Source organism: Camelus bactrianus, chromosome 1 (assembly GCF_048773025.1).
Source record: "Camelus bactrianus isolate YW-2024 breed Bactrian camel chromosome 1, ASM4877302v1, whole genome shotgun sequence".
NCBI lineage: Eukaryota > Metazoa > Chordata > Mammalia > Artiodactyla > Camelidae > Camelus > Camelus bactrianus.
In genome coordinates this window covers 573,676-598,901 of record NC_133539.1, presented here as the reverse complement: position 1 = coordinate 598,901, position 25,226 = coordinate 573,676, and the positions used below count along the sequence as shown (strand labels likewise).

Here is a 25,226-nt window from a genome sequence, read left to right as displayed (position 1 = left end):
GGGGAGGCTGGGCAGCTGCCCAGCTTGCAGCCTGCAGGGCACGTCTGGGCCCTCCACGTGCCCAGGCTAGGGGACGTCACCCAGCAGGGGCTTCACCTTCAAGTACCCTGGCCTGGAGACCCAAGCGGGAAGGGGGTCTGCTCTCACCTCCTCGCCCCTGCGACTACCCTCACCCCCCCAATAAAGGCCTCAGTCGTTACCCCTCTGTCTTTCCTGGATTGTCTTTGGGACCCTGACCCCTGGCTGGGGGGGACTGACAGTCCCCCCCAACAAGCCCAAACTGCAGGGGGTGACCCAGGCCGAGGAGCAGGTGGGGGGAACGCGCCTGGGCCTCCGTGCACAGCCGTGGCCCTGACTGTGGCCGGAGGAGCTGCAGGAGCACCCTCACCCCCGCCCCCGCCCAGGGCCCCACACTTGTTGCTGGAAGGGGGGGCGGAGCAGGGAGGGGGAGGAGAAAAGGAGTTTTTTAAAGCAGGATGGCCCTGCCGGCAGGCTGTGGCAAGGAGGTCTGCGGGGTGGAGGGGGCGCTGTTGCTCCGCGGAGGGGGAAGAGGGGGAGGGGAGACGGGGGAGGGAGGGCTGACTGTGCCCCGCCCCCCAGCAGGCCTCTCCTGGCTGCTCCCAGTGGACGAGGGCAGCTTCCCCTGAAATATTCTTTTCTTCTAACTTCCACGCACCTCTGGGTTTTTCAGCCCCCAGGCAGCGGCACAGGGTCCGTCTGGAGAAGTGCTCCTTTCCCTGCACTGCGTCTGGGGACACCTGGTGCCACAGGGGTCAAGAGGTGCAGGACGTGTGGGGGCTCCTGCCAGGGCCCCAGGCTCCTGAGCTCTGGGGAGTGGCCTGCGGGCCTCCTGCTACCACGGGGCACAGACACCCTGCAGGCCGTCCGTGAGCACCTGGGGCAGGTGACGTGCGCTTCCCTGAAACAGGCGCCCAGCACGGGCAGGGGGTACAGAGACAGGCGGGGGCCTCTCCCCATCACCAGCCCCTTCCTGCAGGGCCTGGGGCAGCCCTGGCTCCCGGGCTTCCTGGACCCCCAGCACATCTCCTCGCCCCACCTCCAGGGCCCTGACTCCTCCTTACCTGCCTGGCTCGTGTCACCTGGGGGTCGGGTCAAACCTGCAGTAGCCCTGCTACCTGGCCCCTGCCCCTGTCAAGATCCCGCACCCCCCCTGCCTGTCCCTGTGGACCTCCGCCCACCTCTCACCTCTCATCTCCCAGCCTCCGGGGCTGAGCATCTCCGTGCGGCCCCCACCCTGGCCCCCAGCACCTGGGCGTTGTGCGCCCCCCGGCACTCCCCCTCCTGGGGCCGGCGGTGCTATGGGGGAAGACCAGCTCCCCAGAGGCCGCTCTGGGACCTCAGAAGAGTGGCGCCCCCGTCCCCAGGAGTGGTCATGGGAAGAGGAAAAGGTCCATTCTCCCTCCCACGAGCAGAGGGGCCGCAGAGCCCCGCACCCCACTCACACCCCCACTGCGGCCACTGGCCCTGGGGGCAGCTGTGCCATCTGCCGGGCCCCGCAGCACTGCAGGCGTGGATGTGCTGCCTGGACTCTGGATGTGGGGATGTGGACGCTGTGCCCGAGGCCACCCCACCTCTCGGGACGACCTTGCCCCTATGCCGCAGCCCGGAAGGGTGGGTGTCCCTGTGCCCCGCTTCTCCCTGGGCACAGACGCCCAGCAGGGTTTGCAAACTGCCACACGGCAAGGATCTCCGCGGGGTGGGGTGGGGGCCAGCCAGCCAGAGGTCCGGGCACATCCATCCCCGTCTCTTCCCATTTCACAGACGAAGTGTCAGTCACCTCCCAGGGGCAGGAGCCCTGCAGCCGGCTGGCCCTTGCTGCTGGAGTCTCACGGTTCCTGGTTTCACACACATATTCTGATTTCTTCCCCAAAACCTGCAAGAACATTAGAGTTGCTGTCTTTGCAAGTCAAAGAGCTCAGGCTTGGAGAGGCCAGGTGAGCAGTGACAGCCTTGCCCCAGGCAGAGCCCCTTTGAATTGGAAGCTGGGGGCACTGCACCGAACCCCGAAGCAGCACCCACAGCCTGACTTACGTGGAACCAGCGGTGAGACCACCCCCGCCGTTAGCTCACAGAAGTGTCAAAACGCAGGGAAGAAACCCTAAAAGTCATCGAGGGGGCGATTCCTGAAGGGTTCCCAGAACTTTGTCATGGTTGTAGATTTTTGCATGTTTTAAACCATAAAACATTTCAGCTGATACTGAGCTTCGGCTCTTGAAAGATCTAGAACCTTCCCTGGGGCCAGGAGTCCACATTCTGAGCCCACCCCCACCCCGGGCCCCGGTCTGGGGTCCCCACACCCGTCCTCAGAACCTGGGCCTTCCCTCCTCTCTGTGTCTCTGTCTGTCTGTCTCTCTGTATTTGCACAAAACAAAGGTACGTGCAGTTATCTGCTGACTGTTTTCCCACAGTAAAAAATGAAACATCTTTCGTAAAAACGTATTTGACCAAACTGTGAAGAGAGAGTTACATGAAAACTTGGAAGTTAGACAGAGCGACGGATTTGAAACGACTTGTAGAACCTGGCTAGTGTGGGGACAGGGATGGATTCCCCACGGAGGTTAGAAACGACCACGCAGTGCCTCGGAGAAAGCCCTGGTGGGCCGCACGTCCTCCTCCAGACGTCTGAAACTCAGCCAGCACGGGAACTGCGAGCAAGCAGAAGTCCCCACAAGCCCGGGAAGTAAGTCAGTTAGCCCAGCGGCGTCCTGGGCTCAGAGCGGCTCCCGGAGGCTGAGTGACTCACCCGGGCTGGAGAGACCCCCGCCCTCTCCAGGGCCCACCCAGCTCCTCCTTCTCGCCCGCCCCTCCCCTCCTGGGCTGAAACTCCGGAGGCGCCGGAGAGCAGAGAGGACTTCTCCCTCCGGTCACCGGTCACTGCCAGCCCACCCTGCCCTGCCCCTGCTCCACGGTGACACGCAGGCCGGAGACATGAGGCTGCTCCGAGCTCTGCTCCCGCTGCTGCTGCAGGCCTCCTGGGCCACCGCACAGGACGACCCGGCGGCCGCCAGGGCCATCGCCTTCCAAGGTGAGCGGACTTGCGGGCTCTGCCGGGAGAGGCAGGCCCAGACCAGAGGCATCCAGGCACGATGGACGGTGGGACCTTGGCCCCTTCCCCAGCGTGAGAGCTGAGGTGGGGGCCCAGCTCCGGGGGCACCCCCAGTGAGGGCCCTGGGCTCGGGCTGCCCCGAGGCCGAGGCCGAGGGATGAGGGACGTGAGGCTGGGGAGTCAGGAGGGAGGATGAGGGGGTGAACCTCGTCCGGCCTCAGCCTCCAGCACTCCCCGCGGGCGGGTGCTGCCCGATCTCTGCCTCAGTCAGTTCCTTTTGCTTCCTGCCCGGTTCTTCTGAAGGTCGTGCCCCTGTAGTTTTAAATTCAACCTGGAAACAAGGTGGCCGGGTGGGCTCCCCGCCCCCCGGGAGGGATGGGGCTCTGACTCAAGCCGGCAGGATTCTCAGACTGCCGCCTCGTTTGTGTGCTGTGTGCTCCGCGCGGGGGGTGGCCGGGCCATGGCTTACCTGCCAGGAGATGGCTGGAGGGGGGCTCACCTGGGGCAGGTGAGTGCAGGGCGTGAGCTACAGGGCCCCTCCTCCCGTCCCCGCCCAGACTGCCCCGTGGACCTGTTCTTCGTGCTGGACACTTCCGAGAGTGTGGCCTTGAGGCTGAAGCCCTACGGGGCCCTGGTGGACAAAGTCAAGGCCTTCACCAAGCGCTTCATCGACAACCTGAATGACAGGTGGGACCTCGGCCTCCCCCTGCCTTTCTCTGAGCCTCTCCGTGGGGGGCCGCTGGGCCCGGGGGCGGCCGGCCTGGTGTCGCCCCTGCCATGGCCCAGAGGCAGAGCTGGGCCTTGATGTCCCCACCTGAGACAGGCGGCATTGGCCTGGCCACACAAGTCCCCCCTGCCCCAAGTCTGTGTGGTTCAGATGGGCCAGAAGGAGGCTGGATTTGAGATGGTGCAGGCCGGACAGCCGGGAGGTCTGAGGGGACAGCGCTGCCACATGGGGCTCCCAGCCCCCCAGCTGCCCACCTCACACAGTGAGTGAGTTTGGGGAGCTGGCTGGGGCCCTATGGCTCTGCCCAGTGCCTGGAGAGGGCATCCCCGCCAACTGCCTGGACGTGGACTGCTGCCTACATGGACGGTCAGAGCCTACTTGCTAGACTCAAGGCCCAGTGTCCCCTGTGTCTGGTGTCCTGGTCAAAGGGGCTGCCAGCCTGCTTCTGGGTTTGGAGGTGACACTCTCCATCCACTCACTCACTCGTTCATAGTGGGGAAGTCCCAGGCAGCTGGTGTGGCCGAGGACAGGTCACGACTGTGGAAGGGGGTCAGGGCTGTGGGGGAGGGGCTTGGGTCAGAGCCATGCTCCTCCCCTGTTCCCTCACCTGTGCAGGGCCCACCCGGTGTCCCACCCTGTCCCTGCTGACCTACTGACCCACTGACTGCTGACCCAGGCCCTGAGACTCCCACCCACTGGAAAGGGCCACAGGGACAGAGGGCGGGGTCTGCTCAGAGCAGGGCACTGTAAGGCCTGAAGCCCTAACCTCCCAAGATGCCCGGGGCCATGAGGCCAAGCAGGGAGGGCCCGGGTTGGGGAGGGACGCACCTCGAGGAGGGAATGTTGGGGCAGTCAGTGTGGCCCGGCGTCCCCTGGGCTCTGGCCCCGTGCCTCAGTCTCCCCACCTGTGAGCTGGGTGGGCTCCTCTTGCTGCTCATGCTGTTGGCTCCATGCAGGGGCCTCAGACACCCCTGCTGCTGGGCTGGCGGGCCCTGGCCACCCCCCCCCCAGGTGCACGGGGCAGAGAGAGGAGGCCGCTCAGATCCAGGGGCCCTCACCAGCAGGACTCCTCCTGCCCCGTCACCAGCCCCACTGCTGTCCATGCAGGGTCTGTCCCCAACCCCCGTGGCCCTGGAGCAGGGTCCCAACACACACACGCCTCGTCTGAGATCCTGAGGACCAGGGGACGTGGTGGTCACTGGCTGGCCAGGGCCTGGCCCTCCTGACCACCTGCAGCCCCCTCTGTGTGTGGCCCCGGGAGCCAGGACCCAGCGTCTCAGGGCCGTGCGGGAAGCCCAGCCCTGGGCGGGTCTCCACCGGTGCCCTCGGGCGGCCAGCTGGCAGGAGGGGAGGTGGCCTGGGGTGGGGGAGGCCCTGCTCACCCGCCCGCACTCGCAGGTACTACCGCTGTGACCGCAACCTGGTGTGGAACGCCGGCGCGCTGCACTACAGCGACGAGGTGGAGATCATCCAAGGGCTCACGCGCATGCCCAGCGGCCGCGACGCGCTCAAGAGCAGCGTGGACGCGGTCAAGTACTTCGGCAAGGGCACCTACACGGACTGCGCCATCAAGAAGGGGCTGGAGGAGCTGCTGGTGGGGTGAGCGCCTCGTCACCCGCCCCGCCGCCCACCCTGTTCCCGGCTGCCACCTGTGCCTTGCCTCCGTCCTCGCCCGTGGCTCCTGCCGAGGGGGTGGCTAGGCCCAGTCCCTCTGAGGCTGCTGCACCTTCCTGACCTCCTGGACAGCCAAACCCGCCAGGCCCCAGGGCCACTCGCTGCCAAGCCAGGCTCCAGCGCCCGAAAGCCCCAGGGACAGTCCAAGTGGCCGAGGGGGTCGTGCTGGTGACCACCGCCCAGGGCTGCCAAGGTCACTCTCTGACCCTCTCTCAAACTGTCCGCTGTCCCCTCAACCACTGAAGGCAGTGAGCCCACGAGGTTATTTTCTGCTTTAGTAGCTGTCTCTATGACCCACTCTATAGCCAGGTCCACACAGAGAAACAGGAAACTCCGCTTTGAGAAAAACCCTGGGTCGGCGTCTCCCTCGGGGTTTCCAGCCCCTGCCCATCACCGCCAGTCTTGGGGTCTTAGCTCCGTGGTTCCAAGCGGCCCTGAGCTGTTGGGTCAACAGCTGCCTGAGGGGCCCAGGCTGGGTGGTCTCACCTGCCCCACCTGTGCAGGGGCTCCCACCTGAAGGAGAACAAGTACCTGATCGTGGTGACCGATGGGCACCCCCTGGAGGGCTACAAGGAGCCGTGTGGGGGCCTGGAGGACGCTGTGAATGAGGCCAAGCACCTGGGCATCAAAGTCTTTTCCGTGGCCATCACACCTGACCACCTGGTAGGGCCCCACGCGGCCTGCAGTGGAGAAAGGGAGGGGCTCCCGGGGACCGGGGGGCGGGGAGCAGAGACGGGGTGGGGCCTGGCTCCCACCATCGCTGACCGCCCTCGTTCTGGTCACAACCGCACCAGGAGCCACGCCTGAGCATCATCGCCACGGACCACACGTACCGGCGCAACTTCACGGCGGCTGACTGGGGGCAGAGCCGCGACGCGGAGGAAGTCATCAGCCAGACCATCGACACCATCACAGACATGATTGTGAGCGTGGCCTGCCCGCCCCGCCCGCCCTGCCGGGTCCAGGACGCGGGAACTCCTGTGCCTGGGACTTGAAGTTAAACCGACTTTTCCCTTTCGATTTTCAGAAAAATAATGTGGAACAAGTGGTGAGAATCCCCCTCCCCCCCACCCGAGGGGTCTCTGGTGCCCTTCCCCCTCCCCCCCCTACCCGAGAGGTCTCTGGTGTCCTCCCCCTCCCGCCCCTCCTGCCCGGGGGGTCTCTGGTGCCCTTCCCCCCCCCCAAGAGGTCTCTGGTGCTCTTCCCCCTCCCCCCCCGCCCGAGGGGTCTCTGGTGCCCTTCCCCCTCCCCCCCCCCCCCCCCGCCCGAGAGGTCTCTGGTGTCCTCCCCCTCCCGCCCCTCCTGCCCGGGGGGTCTCTGGTGCCCGTTCCTCCGCCGAGCAGGCTGAGCGTGGGCGGCCATGTGGCCGTGCTGGGCTTTCTGACATGTCCCTCTGTCCCTTCTCCGCAGTGCTGCTCCTTCGAGTGCCAGGTGAGTGTGGCTCCCCACCTGCCCCAGGCCGCCTGGACGTTGTCTCGCACTGACTGTTCTCTTGTGTCTTGCAGCCCGCCAGAGGACCTCCTGGACCGCGAGGCGACTCTGGGTACGAGGTGAGTGGCTGTGGTCGCCCCACACCCGCACTTACCTCTGGGAGCTGGGGGAACCTGGGAGAAACGTCCCCGTAGCCTGGCGCCAGGTGTCAGGGACATGGCTGGACCCCAGGCAGCCGTCCTGAGCACCCACCGCACCCACCCACCCGCCTGCACCGAGCTCGGGAGAGAGTCTGGGTGCGGTAACCCCACGGCCCATGTGGTGGCCTCAGGCTGGTGTGGGGCGGGATCCACTGCACTGGCCTCCTCTCTGTGTTGGAGGGACTGGCCTTTCTGGAGTGAGTGTCCCCTAAGCTTTGCCACTGAAGGTGGCCCTCCTGTGCGACAGCATGAACGGCGGAGATTCTGGAGATCAGGCTTAGTTAACAACACACACAGCCAGGGAGCTTGCTCGTGCAAGTCAGATTTCTGGCTTCTCCTAAAAAAGTGTCAGGTCCAGGGGCTCTGGAGCCACGTGGCCACCAACCATGGGACTGAGTACTAGCCCCGCCCCTGGGGGCTTCTGTGCCCCATCCAGCCCACCTGCCTGTGCCTCCCCTGGAGCCCAAGGCGGCGGCAGGAATGGGCAGAGAAAAGAGATTCAGGGGCCAGCCCCGCTGGGGGGCAGTCTGGCCGGCGCCCACAGCCCCAGGTCTGGCGGGCTGTGTGGAAGGGGACACATGGACCTGACCAGGCCGACCCCAGGATGGGTGACAGGAAAGGTGTCTGAAAACCACATGAACTGAAGACTGGATGGAATATCTTTTCAAACCGTTTTCATGAACAAGTAGGGGGTGCCTTTCACTAGCCTTTTAGAAATAAATGGGACTTGTCCTCTGAACTTATCTGCTCTGTGTCGCAGGGAGAGCGCGGGAAGCCGGGTCTCCCAGGAGAGAAAGGAGAAGCCGGAGACCCCGTGAGTGCCGAGCGCCTGACGCGGGAGGGGAGGGGGCGCTGAGAAGCCCGAGGCTGGGGAACCCAGCTGCAGAACTGTCCAGAAGGAGGGCTGGTTTCTGAGCACCGTCGCAAGTGGCCTGACCCTCAGAGGACATGGCCCCCTAGGGTGGCGAGGACCAGAGGGCACAGGACACATCCCACCCAGGAAGACCCCCCCTCGGGCCCCCACAAGGCCCACCTGCTCTGAGGACAGGTTGTGGGGGTCAGCCAGCCAAGCCCCAGGGCCTCTGCTTCAGCCACCACCAGTCTTCTCGCATACCACCCCTCTCCTCCTGGGGGGCCTGGAACCCACCCCCGGAGTCCTGCTGGGGAGCCCCCAGGAGGGGTGGGGCCGTCACAGCAGGGCCCTCTCTCTCTCTTTCTCCCGGACACAGGTCAGTGGTCAGCTGGTCTGGTCTCTCCAGCTGACCAGGCCTGAGCAGGGTGGGGGGCGAAGGGGCTGGGTAGGGGCCGCCCTGATCCAGGTTGTCTAACGCATCCCTCCTCTGTTGCAGGGAAGGCCTGGGGACCTCGGACCCGTTGGCTACCAGGGCATGAAGGTGTGTCTCCCTCTCCTCCACTGCGGTGTGTCCAGGGCACTGGGGCCTCGGGCCTGGGACCCCCTAACAGCCCTGTTCTCTCCTCTGTTTGCCGCTTAGGGAGAAAAGGGGAGCCGAGGGGAGAAGGTGAGTGAGATGCCACTTTGGGACATGTCCCTCAGGGCATCGAGTGGCCCCTACCCCGGACAGGACGGTGCTGTTGTTCCCGGCGTGGCTGGGCCACGGCGAGCTGATGCGGGGCCCTCCTTGGGGAACTTGCCCTTGATGGGGAGGCCAGGCCCCTCACCCTCCCTTCCTGTCTCCGCAGGGCTCCAGGGGACCCAAGGGCTACAAGGTGAGTGTGGCCAGCGTGGGCAAGGCTGGTGGGGACACTGCCCATGGGGGTGCCGTCTGACCTTCTCTGGCTTTGGCACGTTGCAGGGCGAGAAGGGGAAGCGCGGCATCGACGGCGTGGATGGCATGAAGGTCACCCTTAGCGCACGGCGGGCTGGTGGTGGGGCACGCGGTTCAGGGAAGGGTTGGTGGGCAAAGCTGGCTGTCCCGGAGGAGGTGGGAGGGTAGGGGTCTCGTGTGCGGGCAGCGCTGAGGGAGCACAAAAGGCAGGAGGCCTTCCTGACGAGCCTCCAGTCCCAGTGGCCCTCATGCCCCCCGACCAAGCTCAGAGCTTCTTCCCCCGGGCAGGGCTTTCTCGGGAAGGGGACCAACGAGCCAGAGCTGGAAGGTCTGACCCCGACTCGCCTTCCTCCTTGCAGGGGGAGATGGGGTACCCCGGCCTGCCAGGCTGCAAGGGCTCGCCCGGATTCGACGTAAGTCACTTTCTCTCACCCACATGTTAAGACTGAATTCTCAGGAGTGAAAACAGCCCAACCCTCCTCCTGGCACGCCGAGAAGTCCCGCGGCCGAGCTGCTCGCAGACCGGCCGCCCCGGCTTCTCACTCGGTGCGCGGCCCAGTGCTGCGGCTCCAGCCTCCGGACCGACCCCTCCCTGCGTCCTCTCACCAGGGCATCCAAGGACCCCCGGGGCCCAAAGGCGATGCGGGTGCATTCGGACTGAAAGGAGCGAAGGTCAGCGACTCCAGCCAGGGGAGGGTGGGGCAGGCGGGGGCTTTACCACCTACTGAGCACTGAGCAGAAATTCCCCCGGAAGCAAGTTCTGGGCGTGGTCTGAGGGCCAGGCCGGCGGGCAGGCAGGCAGGCAGGCAGGGCTAGGGTGGGGACCTCGCCAAGGCGGGTGCTGGTACCATCGCACCTGCGGCGCTCGCCTGCCCGCGGCAGACGGAGGCCGCCCTCGGCCTCAGGTTGGCTCAGGACTGTCCACGCAGCCTGCCTTCCATGCCAGAGCCTACCTGCTAGCGTGAAGTCTGAACCCACGAGTAAGCAGGCTGGTGCTGACCCCGCAGGTGGGCGGAGAGGTGGGCATGAGGACCTCGTATCTGAGTTAGAGTCAGACCTTGCTGGCATTTTCCGGGGTTTTCTGCATCAGGAAATGCGAGAGAAGACGAATGTTTAACATGGACTCTGCCCCACACGTCCTACTGTGCCCGCAGTGGGTTTTCCCATGGGCCCAGGTCCACAGGGGCCAGGCACCAGGCTGTGGACACTGGGCTATCACTCACCAGGGCTGGGCTGTGATCGGGGATTTTGGGCACAGACATGGATGGTTGGGGAGGGTCCTCGAAGTCTGAGGCAGGGGCAGCGGCCTGCAGTCTGAGTGAGGAGGGCCAGTGTGGGGTCGCATCCCCCAGGGCGGGCAGTTGTGGCCTCCCGAAGCTGACCCTCTGATCTTTCCAGGGGGAGCCTGGAGCAGATGGGGACGCAGGGAGGCCGGGGAGCACAGGCCCCCCCGGAGATGAGGTGAGTGTGCACTCAGCCCCCGACACAGGGGTGTGGGCCCGGGCCCTGGGAGAGGCCGCCTGCCCAGGGCCGGACAGTCTACACCCTTCTCCTCCAGGGTGAGCCCGGAGAGCCTGGCCCCCCGGGAGAGAAAGGCGAAGCCGGCGACGAGGTAGGACCCCCGTGTGGCCTCCTGCTCCTGGCTCCTGGGACTGCAGCAGCGCTCCTGTCCCAAACTAATGCTTGTGTTCCTCCCTCAACCCCAGGGAAACCCAGGACCAGACGGCCCCCCTGGAGAGAGGGTGAGTTGGGGGTCCTGGGCTCTGGGCCTCACTAGTTAGAGGCTGGAGTGGCTGGGGTGTCCAGCCCTATCGTCCTGTCAGAGCTGTGGGGCCCTGGTCTCTGGAAGGATCTGGTGTGAGATGGAGAGTGTCCCACACTGCATCGTCTGGGCCGCAGCCTCACCTCTCCACTTCCCTCCGCACAGGGCGGCCCGGGGGAAAGGGGACCACGGGGGACCCCAGGCACGCGGGGCCCAAGAGGAGACCCGGTGAGTCACTGTTTCTAGAGCCGGGACCCCATCCCCAGGCCGAGGTCATGCCATCACACCACCAAGCCCCTCTGGCCCCTGGATTTGGGCAACCCACAACCCCAACCTCTATTTTTCCAAAAATAGCCCCCACCACCCCCCACCCCCCGCTTGTATGGGAAATGCAGCAGCCCCTCCCTCGGCCCCTGCCCAGGCCTCTGAGCTACGTGGCCCCAGCCACCTCGAGGCCCAGCACACACCGGGGCGCAGCCGCCTGAAGAGTCACACGGCGACGCTGGTCTGCGGGCGTGGCCCCCGTGTGAGCGTGTCCTCTGTGTGGCGGCAACGGCAGTGTGACCACCCTCGTGCTGTGGGTGCTGTGTCCGCCTCTGTGCCTTTTCACCAGCGGCATCGCTTAGCGTGTTTTCAGTCTGCCTGACTCCACCGCACATCAAGGTTCTTCAACCTGCACGTCCCCCTAGGAGCTCCCTCCACGTTTTGCAGACAGAGCCTGAGTCCTTCCTGGGGGTGGTCTTCCTGTTAAAACTTCAAAAGCGGGGACGTTGGGTGGCCCAGCGGCTGCTGACCCCTCACCTCGACGGCTGGGCCCAGCCTCACTGCCCGGGGCCACGCTGGGCTTTCCCTGCCCCGCGGGACCTAACGTGTGGGCGCAGACACAGACTGGCTGGATGGAGCGGGAGTGAGGGGGAGAGGCCTGACGTCCAGACCGCAGGTGCGGCCAGCCCTCCATCTGCCACTCCTCGTCCCAGAGCAGGACACCCTCCAGGCCATGCTGTCCATCTTGCGGTGACGCTTGGTCAGCCAGGGGCATGTCCTCCTCCAAACACAAGTCCGGGGCATCTCATGGGGAGAGGGAGCCTGGCCAAGACCAAGGTCAGCAGGAGAGAGACTCGTCTCTCTGACCCCTCCCCACTCCTTGGCTTTCCCAGAGCCCCGCAGACCCCGCACAGGGGTTGGGGGGGACATCAGAACAAGGACAACGTAGCTCTGACACCACTTCCAAGGCCTGCCCCGCGGGTCGAGAAACAGGACGGAAGGCCCTGGGGGAGCCTCCAGGAAGCGCCCGGCCATCCCCCTAGCCCTGGGCCCCCGAGGCCCATCAGTGAGCCTCGCTGGGGAGCAGGCAGAGCAGGGCTGCTGGCCCCTCGTGGTGGACTCTTGGAAACACGCGTCACTAGACAGACACACACGGCTGTGTATGTGGAAAACACGTGGGCATATGTGAGGACGAAGGGCGAGGCCAGCCCCAGCGGGTGGTGGTCCTTCCTGGCTCTGGGGGAGCTGCTGGGCCCCAGGCTTTGCCCGATGGCCGCCCAGGGCAGCCGCCTCCCCGCCTCCACCCAGCGGCTTTTCCTCCCTAGGGCGAAGCCGGACCCCAAGGTGACCAGGGTCGAGAAGGCCCCGTCGGCGTTCCAGGAGACCCGGTAGGAAGCCCAGCTGTCGGGGGCAGGGAGGGGTGTCCCTGTGAGAAGCGGTTCTGCTGGCACAGATCAGCTTGCGAATTTGGGAGGAGACCTTTCTCCGCCTCTGACCTGGTGCACTTCCTGCGGCGGGTGTAACCTGGAGACCTCGGTGTCTGGGGGGCAGCTGTGGAGGGGAGAAGGCAAGTGGCAGGTGCAGACTGGGGAGGTGGGCCCAGTGCTCGCAGGGGGACCCCTCTGTCTGGGGGCGGTGGCACCGGCAAGGATGCAGTGCTGAGTGAGCAAACCCCCAGGTGGCCCTCAGAGTGGGGAGGGGGGTGCCCTGGCATGTCTGGTGTGGGAGGAGGGCAGTGGGGGTGAGCCTTGAGGCTTGGGGGCAGATGGGGCAGGGCTGTCAGCAGCAGGGTAGGTGTTGGAGGACTGAGCCCAGACAGATGCACCCCACATTGGAGACAGGGCATGGGAACCCCCAGAAGACACCAAGCTGGCAGGGGGAGACTCTCATTCAGTGTTTTGAGCTCAGGTATGAGATCCCGGCTGGAGGTTGATTTGGGTGTGTCAGTGCATGGAATGTTCCAGAATTCCTGGATGTGACCTTCCGGAGGCTGTGCGGGGAGACAGGAGGGTGGAGGCCTGAGGAGGCAGTGGGCTGGGTGGGTGGAGGAGTCAGGGGACCCCCAGGGAGCTGTGAGCATCAGGAGGGCAGAAGGGGGAGACCTCCCTCCCCAGGGAGCACGGTGCTCTCAGCCATCTCCAGAGGCCTGGCCTGGGTGTCACGAGGGGATGGCGGGCGCGAGGACAGGCGCACGGGGAGGTGAGGCAGGGTGGCCGGGAGTCAGCACTGGGCAGAACAGGCCAAAGGGCCGAGTGTGAGTGTGGCCACTGGGGTTGTTGAAGTGACCACGGCCACGCTGGTGGGTGGTCTCGGCCAGGCTGGGGCTCTGGTGGCCAGCGCGACCTGGCAGAGATCCGCAAGGCCCACTGGAGCTCTGGCCGACCCTGGGGGAGCACTGGGGGTGGGGGGCACCACCCGGTACTGCCTTCCAGGGGGCCGCTGGCCATCCGAGGTGGAGAGGTGGGGACAGAGGATACAAAAGTGAACACGCAGCAAACTGAGCCATGCTCATGGTGAGGACGCCACGAACTGAGAGGCCCCCTGACCCCGCCCACCGCCCCCCGTTGGGGGAGGGCTGCCCTGTCCACGGGCCACTGAGGGCCCCGCGATTCTGGGCGCAGCCCAGGCCTGCGGTGGGGCCTCAAGATCTTGTTCTGCTCTGGCCTCTGGCTCCTCTTCCCGCGGGTGGGGGTCCTTGCCCTGGCTGTGCTGGGATGAGGGAGCCAGCAAGGACGCTGGATTCCCCCCAGCCTCCGTCCCTGCAACAGATCAGGTGTTGTGTCACCAGGACTGGGGGCTTCATCCTCTCCTCCTTCCTGCAGGGACCACCCCCATGCAGGAGAACACACGATGGGGGCGCGACAGGGGCCGGGGCTGGGTGGGAGGTGAAAACGGACCCCTCTCTCCTCCTGCACCTGTCCAGGGACCCCCTTCCCTCGGATGGTCCCATCACTAAGCCAGCCCCACCGGGTCCCCACCTGCACACCCACTGGTCCTATGATGGGGTTCGCTGGGTGGGGCCCTTACCGTGTGCTGGGGGTGAGGTGTGCTGCTTGACCGTGTGGGGAGGGTCCAGCTAGACCATGGGGAGTGGCCTTGGGCCAGGCCTGGGGACTTCCCAGGGGGCAGAAGAAGGGGACAGCGGTGCGTGGGGGTCCGGGAGCTCCAAGCAGGGGCTGTGAGACAGGATGACCCCGGGGGGCCTCGGGCTCAGCTGGGACGTGGATCATGGCTTCATGCCTTTGGCAGCTTTTTTTATGAAGGAAAATTTGGAGCTGGAGTTCTAACAAAAAAGGAACTCACAGAGTAGGAAAGGAACTGCCGCCACAGCAGGACAGAGCTGTCAGTTCTCCTGCGGAGCAGCGGCCACGCACTCGGGGCCTTCCCGGCGCGGTATAACGGGGTGGGCATGGAACTTCTCATGACGCAACTAAGGGCCAGCTCCGTGGAGAACTTCCTGGCACGTGATCCCAGGTTGGAATCTCCGGGCGCCGCCTGCCCGAGGCCCCGCCGTCCCTGGGGCCTGTGGCCGCGTGCGGGCAGGGGGCGCGTCTCGGGCCCGGGGCTGCTGGGCCTCCGTCTCGGCAGTGAGGCGGATGCCGCCTCTTATGTAGACTAAGGCTGGAATGTCCTCGGGCCCCCGGACCACAGCTCCCGGGGGACAGCTGCTTCTCCGGGTTTTGTTTCCTGAGAGAGAAATGGTTAAAACCAGTACCTCCAGCAGGAGGAAGACCAGCAGAATTCTCCTGTCCCCCCACAACACAGGCGTCCATTTTCAGTTTTCTCTAATGTTTGGTTTCTTCTAGAACCCTTCTAGAAAGAGCACGGTGTGCGTGAGGGGCCAGGTGGGAGGGCTGCCGTCCACCAACAGCATCGTTGGCAACGCTCTGTCCCCCTGATTAACCTTGGGGGCCTGGCCAGGCCAGCCCCCGCCCACGCTTCTTCAGTTCCAAGACGTTCCGCTGGGTGAGCGTACTGAGGTGCCCACCTAGGCCCCCTTCACGTGAAGGGAGACTGTCTCCAGTATTTTGCTTTACAGAAAAATATCAGCAACCATCGGCCTTTCTGTCAGTTCATCTGTCCATCTGTCCATTCATCCTTCCAGCTGTAACCATCCAGCCCTCTGCCACCCACCTGCATGCCGTCATCTACCTGTCACCCATCCATTCGCTCCTCTGTCTGTCCATCCACCCAGCCAGTCACCTGTGCCCACCCATCACTCATCTCTCTGTCATCTACTGTCAGCTGGTGCCCATCCGTCCATCCTCAGTGTACATATGTGTCTACCCTTCTGTCCATCCGCCCTTCTGTCCATCTGTCCATCCTGAAGTACTTCCAAGGCCACATCCAGAACACAAATTCTTAGTAGCAAAATTTCTTGACCCCAGTGGTGTGTGTGCACAGGTTGACATTTGCCCGACCGTTCTACTGTCTACATGCCTGGCCCCACGTGCGTGCCCCCCAGGCTGTCACACAGAGGAGGCACCCGCACCTTTGCCAACAGGAGCTGCGATCAGACTCCAGGCGTGCGTCTTTGCTCCTCTCTCTGTTTGACCACTTGTGGGAAGGCCGGCGTGGCCCCTCCGCCTGGCTGTTCACGCAGCCGTCCGTGTCCCACCAGAGCCTGTGTTTCCCACGTTGATGTGTGTGGGGCTCCAGTCGTGGGGCAGACACTCTGTTGTGTGTCATCGGCGTCCCGTCTTGTCTGTGGTGCCTTGTGGATGAGGGGAGCGTCCTGCTCGTTCACAAGGATGTACGAACGCGCTCACCCCCTTCGTGTGCTTCTGGCTTACGTCACTGATGTGTCTGGAGTATGGAGCGTAGGCCTGCCCTGGCTGGACTGTTTCAGTGAGTGGCCACCCATTGTCCCAGCGTGGGACTGCAGCCCTTCCCAGGATTAAAATGCATTTCCATCATATTTAACCCCCTCTTCTCTGTCCCCTGGGATCGCTGTTGCAAGCCCTTACTTTCCTGTTTCCGCACTGTTGTGGCCTCGGGCTGGGCTGGCCCTGCTGCCAGGGCACTTCCGGGGCCACCCTTCTTGGCAGGGCGGGCGGGTCCTCCCCCTCCTCCTCCCAGATGGGCCCGAGGAGCGCGTGACGGCTCCTGCCGGTGCTGGGGACAGGCGCCGGACTGGTCTTTCCCTGCGGCCCCAACTCTAACGGAATAAAACACTGGGTTCCGGCAGCACCTCCTGGGTTTGTTTCCAGTTTTCAGAGCAATGAATAGTCACTGTAGACTGTGGGGAGAGAGGGAAGCCCCAGCCCAGGCTGCAGGGACGCTGGGCACGGCTGGGCGGCTGCCTCCCCTGGGGGGAGGCCCCGTGTCCCCCAGCCCGTGACCAGCTGCAGATGGTCCCCTCCTGACTTGTGGCTGAGATGGCACTTGGTCGCTGGGACGTCCGACTCCGTGGCCTTGGGGGCTCCAGCTTCTGGGCTTCGCCCTGCCCTCTCGACCCAGTCGTGGTCCCCACTCCCCCACCGACTGCAGACCTGGCAGGTGGTCGGCTCTGCCCTGGGGTCCACGTGGCCCGTTCTGGAAAACGTGCTTCCCCAGATGTCCTGTCACACGCCCCACCTGCCAGGCCTCTCCTGTCCCTGTCCCCAACCGTGGTGGGTCCTCCCGAGACCTTGAGGGCCCCAGCGCCCCCAGACAAGCCCATCCTCCCTCCTGCACCCCTTTTCCTGTCCTGAGGCAGGTCTCAGGGCCCCAGGCTTACCCCGTGGGCCTGCGTCCCTGCGGTGGCGGGGGCTGCTGGTGCCAGTGGCCGGCGGGCAGAGTGTGATGCTGGTGCTGTCCGAGGCGGGCCTAGACTCCGGCCTGGCTGTGGTGGGGCAGCAGTGCTGCAGCAGCCCCCTTGGCTGGATGACAGGGAGCGGTACATGTTTGTGGGGAGGCCGCAGGAAAGGCCTCATCAGGAAGCGCCGCCTGTCGACAGGGCCCCACGGACAGGCCTCTGGGTCCAGGGTCCTGGCTGAGGGGGCCTGGGGGGCGCCCAGAGGGGCCAGGCAGGCCGGCAGCCCCGACAGTGACAGGTGCTTGCCACCCTTCCCCTGGCCTGGCTAGGGACGTCTCAGAGGCTCAGGGGACCAAGACCCTGGGTCCAGACAGGAAGGCCAGCGAGGGTGGCTCTGGGACCAGGAGGGCTGCTGCGGGCACAGAGGGCCCAACGGGTGTGTCTGTCTCTCCGCAGGGCGAGGCTGGCCCCGCTGGACCGAAAGGGTACCGAGGGGACGAGGGGCCCCCAGGGCCCGAGGTGAGTGGCGCTCCCGGCCGCCCCCAGGAGGGGCCCAGCCCGGCCCCAGGCCCCAGGCCCTGCCAGCACTTCCCTAGGAGAGTCCCCGGGCTCCTCACACGTCTCAGCATCACCTCATTCGTGGTATAGGTGACTTTCAGGAAATTTGGCAAGTGCACAAAAGTGTAAGAGAGAGAGAGAGACCCGAGCCCCACCGCCCCGAGACCAGCAACGCGAGCGCTTTGGCTCGTTTCTTCCCAGTTTCTTCTCTCTCGTTGCGTATCATGCCCTACAGATTTGACTTGGCAAAGTTTTCAGGTTTCTTTCCATAATGAGCTAAAATGTCAACAACACGTCAAGACGTCACCGAGGCGCTGGCGCGGCCATGCCGTGTCGTGCCCGCCTCTCCCTCCACCCGCTCTGGTCGGGCTCGGGTCTGAACTCCCTGCGCTGAGCCCTGGGTCTCTGTCCCGGTCCAGCTACCCTGGGTCCCCCCCGGGGGCTCACCAGGCAGGTGCGGCCTCTCAGACCCTAAGGGTGCGCGGCCCGCAGGGTCGTCGGTTCAAGCCCCTCCTCTGATCACTGCTGTGCTGCGCCATCCGCCCTCCCGCCTCCTCCCGGACGCCTGGTGCCCCGAGCCTGTGCGGCTCACCGCCTGGCGTCCGCTTCATTTTCTCCTTCTCAGGGTCTCAGAGGAGTCCCCGGGCCTGCAGGCCCCCCCGGAGACCCTGGGCTGATGGGCGAAAGGGTGAGTGACACAGGGCATAGCCCTGGTGGGGCTGCCGGGGCCCCGAGTCTGGAGCGTCCCGGCTGGGCGACTCCCACAGTGACCGGCTGCTATCTGCTTTCCCAGGGTGAAGACGGCCCCCCCGGAAACGGCACCGAGGGCTTCCCCGGCTTCCCGGTGAGTGACCCCTGTCCTGCCCCACCACCCCTCAGGCCAGCTGGGCACACATGGCACCGATGGTGGGACTGTCCCTCGGGGGTGCCCCTGCCTGCGTCGGGGCTGGTGTGACTGTCCCGCCTTCCCTGCAGGGCTATCCGGGCAGCAGGGGCCCTCCCGGGACAAACGTGAGTACACGCCCCGCGTCAGCTACTGGGGGTGCACGGGGCACGCACGCACACGCGTGCACTCACGTGTGCAGATGCACACACAGGTGCAGACACACACGTCTCCATCTCTGCGTGCCTCACGTGGCCCTGGGGTGCCCCTGGTAACTGACATGCCCCCCAGAGTGCCTGGGAGCAAAGAGGCTCCCAGAGTCTCCACCCCATCTCCCCTCAGGCTCAGGTGTCCTCTGTCCTGCTCTCGGCCTCAGAGTCTCCCCAGGAAACATGTACCGGGGGTGGGAGAAAGGCAGACAGTGTCTCCTTCCTGTCTCTCTCTCTCCTGTGAAAAATTCTGCTTCTTAGGAAGGAAACGCAATGCATGTAAACTGTACCATTGTAAAGAGAATTTAAATCAGTAAAATTTACAAAGGAGCCTGTCAGCCAGGACGCCTGGGGTGGGCCAGAGCTGCCCCGCTGCCGGAAGATGTCGGCCCAAGCCGCAGAGGTGTGGTGGGGGCTCCACCGCCCCCAGAGGCTGGCCCTCCCCAGGAGCCCGGGGCCGCAGGGCCACCCCAGACCCTGGGACGGGGTCCCGCTAACCGCCTGCTCCCCTGTCACCTGCAGGGCACTAAAGGCTACCCCGGCCTCAAGGGGGATGAGGGAGAAGCTGGGGACCCCGGAGAGGACGTGAGTGCAGAGCCCACCCGCAGGCTGTGAAATCCTGAGTCAGCCTTGGCCTCGAGGGCCATGGAGGGAGCTGGCTCTGTGTGTGGGTGGAGCACAGGGAGGGAGGTGGCTCTGTGGGTAAGCGGAGCACGGGGAGGGAGGTGGCTCTGTGGGTGGGCGGGCGGCACATCAGGACAGACAGCACGTGGTCTGGCCATATGTGGTGGTGCCTGGTGACACCGTGCTGTGTCCTTCCAGAACAACGACATTTCTCCTCGAGGTGCCAAAGGAGCGAAGGGGTACCGAGGCCCCGAAGGCCCCCAGGTGAGTCGGCGTGGCTGTGGGGCAGCGGCCTGACCCTGAGTCTGCAGAGGGCTGGGGTGGGCGGGAATTTGGGAGCGAGGCTCGGGGGAAGGGCTAGGGAGGCTGGGGTTTGGCAGATAGGACTGGGGGAACGTGCAGTTTCAGGGAGCTGGGGGCTGAGCAGGGGGCAGAGAAGAGATGTGATGGGTGCAGCAGAGCCCGGGGAGGGTGCCTGGGTGAGGCTGGACACCCTGCCCATAGAGGTGGCACCGTTAGACCATCGGTGTGGTGACTCCCCGGCGGTGACCGTGGGTGAGCTGCAGACAGGGCCCGGCCAGCGTGCCCACTGACCGCCAGAAAAGGCGCGTTGGACGGTCGTCGCCGAGCACGTTAGCAGCAGCTCCCCTAGGCGCTAACGTGCAGTCAGCTGCACCTCGTGTTCGGGGGCCATAAACGGAGGTGGGTTGGCCTGGGGGCTCCCATCAGACCCGCAGCTCGGGAATCAAGGGGAGGGCCCTCACAACCTTCCCCTGTTCTTTCTTTGACAGGGACCCGCAGGGCACACTGGACCACCGGGGCCGGATGTAAGTGGGTGTCCGTGAACGTCCGTGGGAGCCAACCGCTCTGGCCAAGGATACTGTGGGGGTGGGGAGCCGTGACAGTAGCACGTGATGGCCACGGGGGAACATCTGGTGGCCACATAGGAGGACACGTGATGGTCATGTGGTGGCCATGTGGGGGGTATGTGATGGTCATCTGATGGCTATGTGGAGGGCACGTGGTGGCCACATGTCAAGGTCAGGGACTGCCTCAGGTGGCAGAGCAGGGCACACCCTGGGAAATGAGACCCCCCCTCTCCTCTGGTGTGGTCCCAGGGGATGGGGACCCCGAGGGCTGGCCTCACCCTCAGAGCCCAGGGCAGCCCTGGTGGGGTGACCAAGAGGGCCAGTTTAGCTTCATGCAAGTGTCTCTCCTCCACCCAGGAATGCGAGATATTGGACATCATCATGAAAATGTGCTGTGAGTATTTCCACCTTTGTGTAACTGTCCAAATTAGAAAGAATGGCGGTCCTGCCACCGGCGCTGGTGGGGGGAGGGGAGCCGGCAGGAGGCTGGGCGTGCGCCCCGCCATAAGGAAGTCTGGGGCGGGGACGGCGGGGAGCCGGAGGGTGCAGTCTGACCGCCTGGTAATTGCCTTTCTCCTCTTCCCCAGCTTGCTGTGGTGAGTGTCGCTCTGTGTCCCATTCCGGGTCTTGTGCCTGGAGCTTTTGAGCAGCCCCCCCTGTGGGTGGGGAGTCAGGCCCCTTGTCTCCACTCTCACGGCCAGGGGGCTGGTCTGGCCTGTCCTCTCCCCAGTCACTTACACCAGGGAGGGGGGACAGGAGCTTCCCCCACGGCCCTGGGCCCTCCAGCCTCCCCACCTCTGGGCTGCCCTGCTGGAGGGGTCCTGGGAGAGGCCCGGGGCTGACTGCCCCACCGTCCGCAGAGTGCAAGTGCGGGCCCATCGACATCCTCTTCGTGCTGGACAGCTCCGAGAGCATTGGCCTGCAGAACTTTGAGATCGCCAAGGACTTCATCGTCAAGGTTATTGACCGGCTGAGCCGGGACGAGCTGGTCAAGGTGAGGAGGCCACCCTGGGCCTTGCTCGGGGCCGGTGGTTCCTGGGGCGGCCGGGGTCTGTCCTGACACCGGAGTGCTGAGGGCCGTGGGAGACACAACACTTTGTTTCTTGAAAGCCAAGCCTCCAACCCACCAGAGCATGAGTCACCCTGGGGGCCTGGGGGCTGGTCCGGCCTGAGACAGGTGGTGGGTGGGGGGGCGACCCAGGGAGGGGCCCAGGCACTTCGGGAGCCCCTGGGGGGACACTCCTGATCTCAGCTACTGTTCCTGTGCAGTTTGAGCCCGGGCAGTCCCACGCAGGCGTGGTGCAGTACAGCCACAACCAGATGCAGGAGCACGTGGACCTGAGGGACCCCAACATCAAGAATGCCCAGGACCTCAAGGAGTGAGTGTGGCCGCTTGGCCCCATTCTGACCCTAACCCTGACCCCTGCCCTGAGCCCATCTCAGCCCACACCCACTTCTTACCTGGGCCTCTATGCTGACCCCAGCCCTGCCCAGCCCTGACCCCAGCCCTGGCCTTGTCCCGGCCCCGGCCCCGGCCCTGACAGCTGTGGCCCCACAGAGCCATCAAGCAACTGCAGTGGATGGGCGGCGGCACGTTCACGGGCGAGGCCCTGCAGTACACCCGGAGCCGGCTGCTGCCACCCACCCAGAATAACCGGATCGCCCTGGTCATCACCGACGGCCGCTCAGACACCCAGAGGGACACTACCCCCCTCAGCGTGCTCTGCGGCCCTGACATTCAGGTGGGGCTGCCTCCATGCCTGGACCCGGGGGGATCCGTCCCCACGTGGGGCCACACCAACGCTGCACCTCTCCGCAGGTGGTCTCCGTGGGCATCAAGGACCTGTTTGGCTTGGCAGCCGGCTCTGACCAGCTGAATGTCATTTCCTGCCAAGGCCTGGTGTCCCAGGGACGGCCGGGCATCTCGCTGGTCAAGGAGAACTACGCGGAGCTGCTGGACGACAACTTCCTGAAGAACATCACCACCCAGATCTGCATAGGTGGGCAGTTCGAGGGCCCCCCCGGCCAAGACTCAGGTCTTCGCTCAGCCCACATGACCTCTGGCTTCTGAGCCAGACCACCCCTAACAGCCAGCAGTGTGTCTGCCTCCCCCACCAGCTGCTTCATCTCGTGCTCAAGGATGTGGTGGCCTGGTGTCCACACGGTGCTCCCCAGGGTGTGGGCTGTGCCAGGGTCCGTGTGTGTGTGGTCGTGGTCAGCATCGCCAGGGACAGTGTGGCACGGAGTCTGAGCTGCAGACCATCCTTCCTCCTCTCTGAGCCTTGGCTTCCTCGTTCTTGGGAGGGGCCAACGCTCTGGCCCGCCTCTCACTGGGCAGGTGCCTGGGGGACCCTTCCACCCCTCCACAGTCACTCCTGCATAAGGGACAGCCCTCCTGGTGGGAGGAGGGGACATGTGGGGCTGGCCGTTCAGGAGCACCACCACCGGAGCCTCCCACAGAGCAGCCCGGCGTCCTTCCGCTGAGCTTCCAGGTAGAACAGCAGTTCCTGTGACGGCTGGGCTCAGGCTGTGGGGTTTTCTCTTTTACAGACAAGAAATGCCCAGATTACACCTGCCCAAGTGAGTACCGGGGGGTGGACAGGCTGCTCGTGGCGGGCCCGGGGTGAGGAGGGTCCGGAGGCCAGAAGGGTGGGTGGGGCCGGGCCCCCAAGGCCATGTGTGTGCTCATGACCCCCCACCCGCCCCCCCCCGTAGTCACGTTCACCTCCCCGGCCGACATCACCATCCTGCTGGACGGCTCGGCCAGCGTGGGCAGCCACAACTTCGATACCACCAAGCGCTTCACCAAGCGGCTGGCTGAGCGCTTCCTGACGGCGGGCCGGACGGACCCGGACCAGGACGTGCGCGTGGCGGTGGTGCAGTACAGCGGCACCGGGCAGCAGCGGCCGGAGCGCACGGCGCTGCAGTTCCTGCAGAACTACACCGTGCTGGCCAGCGCCGTGGATGCCATGGACTTCTTCAATGACGCCACTGACGTCACCGACGCCCTCGGCTACGTGACCCGCTTCTACCGTGAGGCCTCCTCCCCCAGCGCCAAGAAGAAGCTGCTGCTCTTCTCAGACGGCAACTCGCAGGGCGCCACGGCGGCTGCCATCGAGAAGGCCGTGCAGGAGGCCCAGCGGGCAGGCATCGAGATCTTCGTGGTGGTGGTGGGCCGCCAGGTGAACGAGCCCCACATCCGCGTCCTGGTCACCGGCAAGACGGCAGAGTACGACGTGGCCTTTGGCGAGCGCCACCTGTTCCGCGTGCCCAGCTACCAGGCCCTGCTGCGGGGCGTCTTCTACCAGACGGTGTCCAGGAAGGTGGCGCTCGGCTAGCAGCCTCCCCACCCCTGAAACAGAAAGTGAAAATGTGACCTGAATTTTCCTGACCCATCCAATTAGCTAAGTTTTTTAAAAAAGAAAAGCCTGAAAAGCTGCCCTATGCTTTGCGCCCCCCACCCCCACCCGCCCCGGCTTCTGCCGGCCCCTCCCGCTGCGCACCGGCACCGTCCGCCTCGCCCCTGGCTGTCAGCGTCCCCTAATCCCTGGTCAGAACCTGAACCCTGGTTCTCTTTCCTTTCTGGGCTCAGCTGTCCCCACCTCCATCCCCTGCCCCTGGGCTGCTTTCCCGCTGACCCTGCAGAATCCTTCACTAAGCTCTCCACTTACACCAGTCAGTCCAGCAGCGAGCCCGCATGTGTGCAGAGACAAGCGTGCCCACTCGCGAGGTCCGGTCACTCACGCCCGCCTTGGTGCCTTGGTTCCAGCAGCCTTGGGCCGAGAGCCAGGGTGGCAGGACGTTGGCCCGCAGACACTGCGACCCCCGCCCGTGCCCTCACAAAGCCCAGAGCAAAGGTGCTACCCCGCCGCCCAGGGCGCAGAGGCCTGGCCTCTAGCCAGAGTGATGCGTTTTGTTGAAAACAGGGCAAGGCTCTCCCTCCTCAAGGGGCGCCTGGCTCTGCGTCTCGCTGAGGACCCTCTTAACACGTTAATTATACTTTTACTCCTTCCTGTGTTTTTTCTCAATTGTGTCCATGTCGGCGACTTTTCCAAATAAAGGTTTTCACTGTCCTCCCTGTGGTTGTCTTTCCCAGGAGTTAAAACCCCCAGCGTGTTCGCACCCGAGGGAGAGCTCCAAGGTGGTTAGGGCCACCCCAGGGGCCTGCCTTGGCCAGACCCCACCCATGACACCCCTCCTCTGGGTCTGGGGGAAGTGTCGGAAAGTAAAGACTCTGTCTGTTCCTGCGGAGGCTCTGGGAGGGGCTCTGACACCCTGGGCTGCAAGAATCAGAAGCAGATTCGGTCATGGGGGGGACAGGGGGACGAGCCGGCCAGATCCAATAAGGTAAATCCTCATTAATCACCAAAAGGGCCAGCATTCTGATTTCTGGAGGGGTCGGGATCTGGGGGCCCCATGGGAGACTCAGTTCAGGGCAGTGAGACTGTCAGCCCCAGTCTCAGGAGGGCGGGGGTGGGGCAGGGGAGGCAGACAGGGAGGGCTGGGCTGCACTTGGGCTGCAGATGAAGAGGCCAGTGTGCGGGCAGGACACCCATTGCCCGTTTAAGGAGCCGGGAGAAGAGATTCTAGCCGAGAGGGAGCCTGGCAGGTGTCCCTTGGGTGGGGCCACTTGATGCCCCACAAAACGTGGCTGTGAGAGCCAAGTGTCTGGCGGTGGGGGCAGCATGGCGCCCGGATCCTCTCTGACTCTGAGGAGAGCAACACCCCATGTAGAACTGGGGGTCAGGCACAGGTCCCCCGGGGTCTGCCATGGTGGACATCACACTTGGCCTCCACAGGAACCCCGCAGCCGCTGTGGGCAAGCGTCCACTGCTCCACTGTCACCGGAAGGACAGCCTGCAGGTCACCCGCTCCGCCTGACCACCCGCCAGTGCGACCTTGACCCAGTCACCTGCCCCTACACCTCGGTGTCCTCAACTGCAAACTGGGCTCGGAACATGGAAGCACCGTCTGAGAGGCTGTGGGCCCGGTCCCCTCACAGGACAGGCATCACACACCTATATCTGGGCCAAGGCAGCTCGAGGGCCCTGGACGGTCCATGGCGGGGAAGCACAGGACTGGCAGGAGAGGGCAGCTTGGGGGAGGAGGGGGCGCCAGGCCTGCGAGTCTCTGCAGGACGCCCCTCCTCCCCGCACTCGGGCTCCTTCCTGGCTGCCCAGGTCTGCACCCGGTCGGGGGCTGCAGTGTGGGCCTGCGGGTGCTCCCGGCCCGCAGGCCTCCTCGCCGCGCCTGAGGGTGGTCACCCCAGGGATCTCTCCTTGAAGGAAAGTGAGAAATCAGAGGTTTCCCCTTTAAGAAGAGTCGGTACCTTTAATCCCTGAATCTCTGGCTGGGATCAGCTGGGGTCCTGGGATCCGGCTCCTGGCTGTCCTTCTCCCCGCACCCCCCCCCACCCGCCTCCCAACATCCACAG

General features: G+C 65.0%; 1 protein-coding gene across 1 annotated transcript; it reads left to right on the top strand.

Annotated features, from left to right (window-relative positions):
- Positions 1–2,697: 2,697 nt before the first annotated feature.
- Positions 2,698–23,865, top strand: COL6A1 (collagen type VI alpha 1 chain). The gene is made up of 35 exons (XM_074375396.1): positions 2,698–3,046; positions 3,625–3,754; positions 5,193–5,393; positions 5,972–6,131; positions 6,263–6,391; positions 6,496–6,516; positions 6,879–6,899; positions 6,974–7,018; positions 7,860–7,913; positions 8,449–8,493; positions 8,593–8,619; positions 8,801–8,827; positions 8,914–8,958; positions 9,246–9,299; positions 9,496–9,558; positions 10,285–10,347; positions 10,445–10,498; positions 10,593–10,628; positions 10,814–10,876; positions 12,238–12,300; positions 17,106–17,168; positions 17,833–17,895; positions 18,001–18,051; positions 18,183–18,218; positions 18,822–18,884; positions 19,122–19,187; positions 19,715–19,750; positions 20,150–20,186; positions 20,380–20,388; positions 20,653–20,786; positions 21,062–21,171; positions 21,351–21,534; positions 21,612–21,792; positions 22,343–22,372; positions 22,508–23,865. The coding sequence occupies exons 1-35, from the start codon at positions 2,950–2,952 to the stop codon at positions 23,128–23,130; spliced, it is 3,084 nt and encodes a 1,027-aa protein (XP_074231497.1). The 5' UTR covers positions 2,698–2,949; the 3' UTR covers positions 23,131–23,865.
- The last annotated feature ends 1,361 nt before the right edge of the window (positions 23,866–25,226 follow it).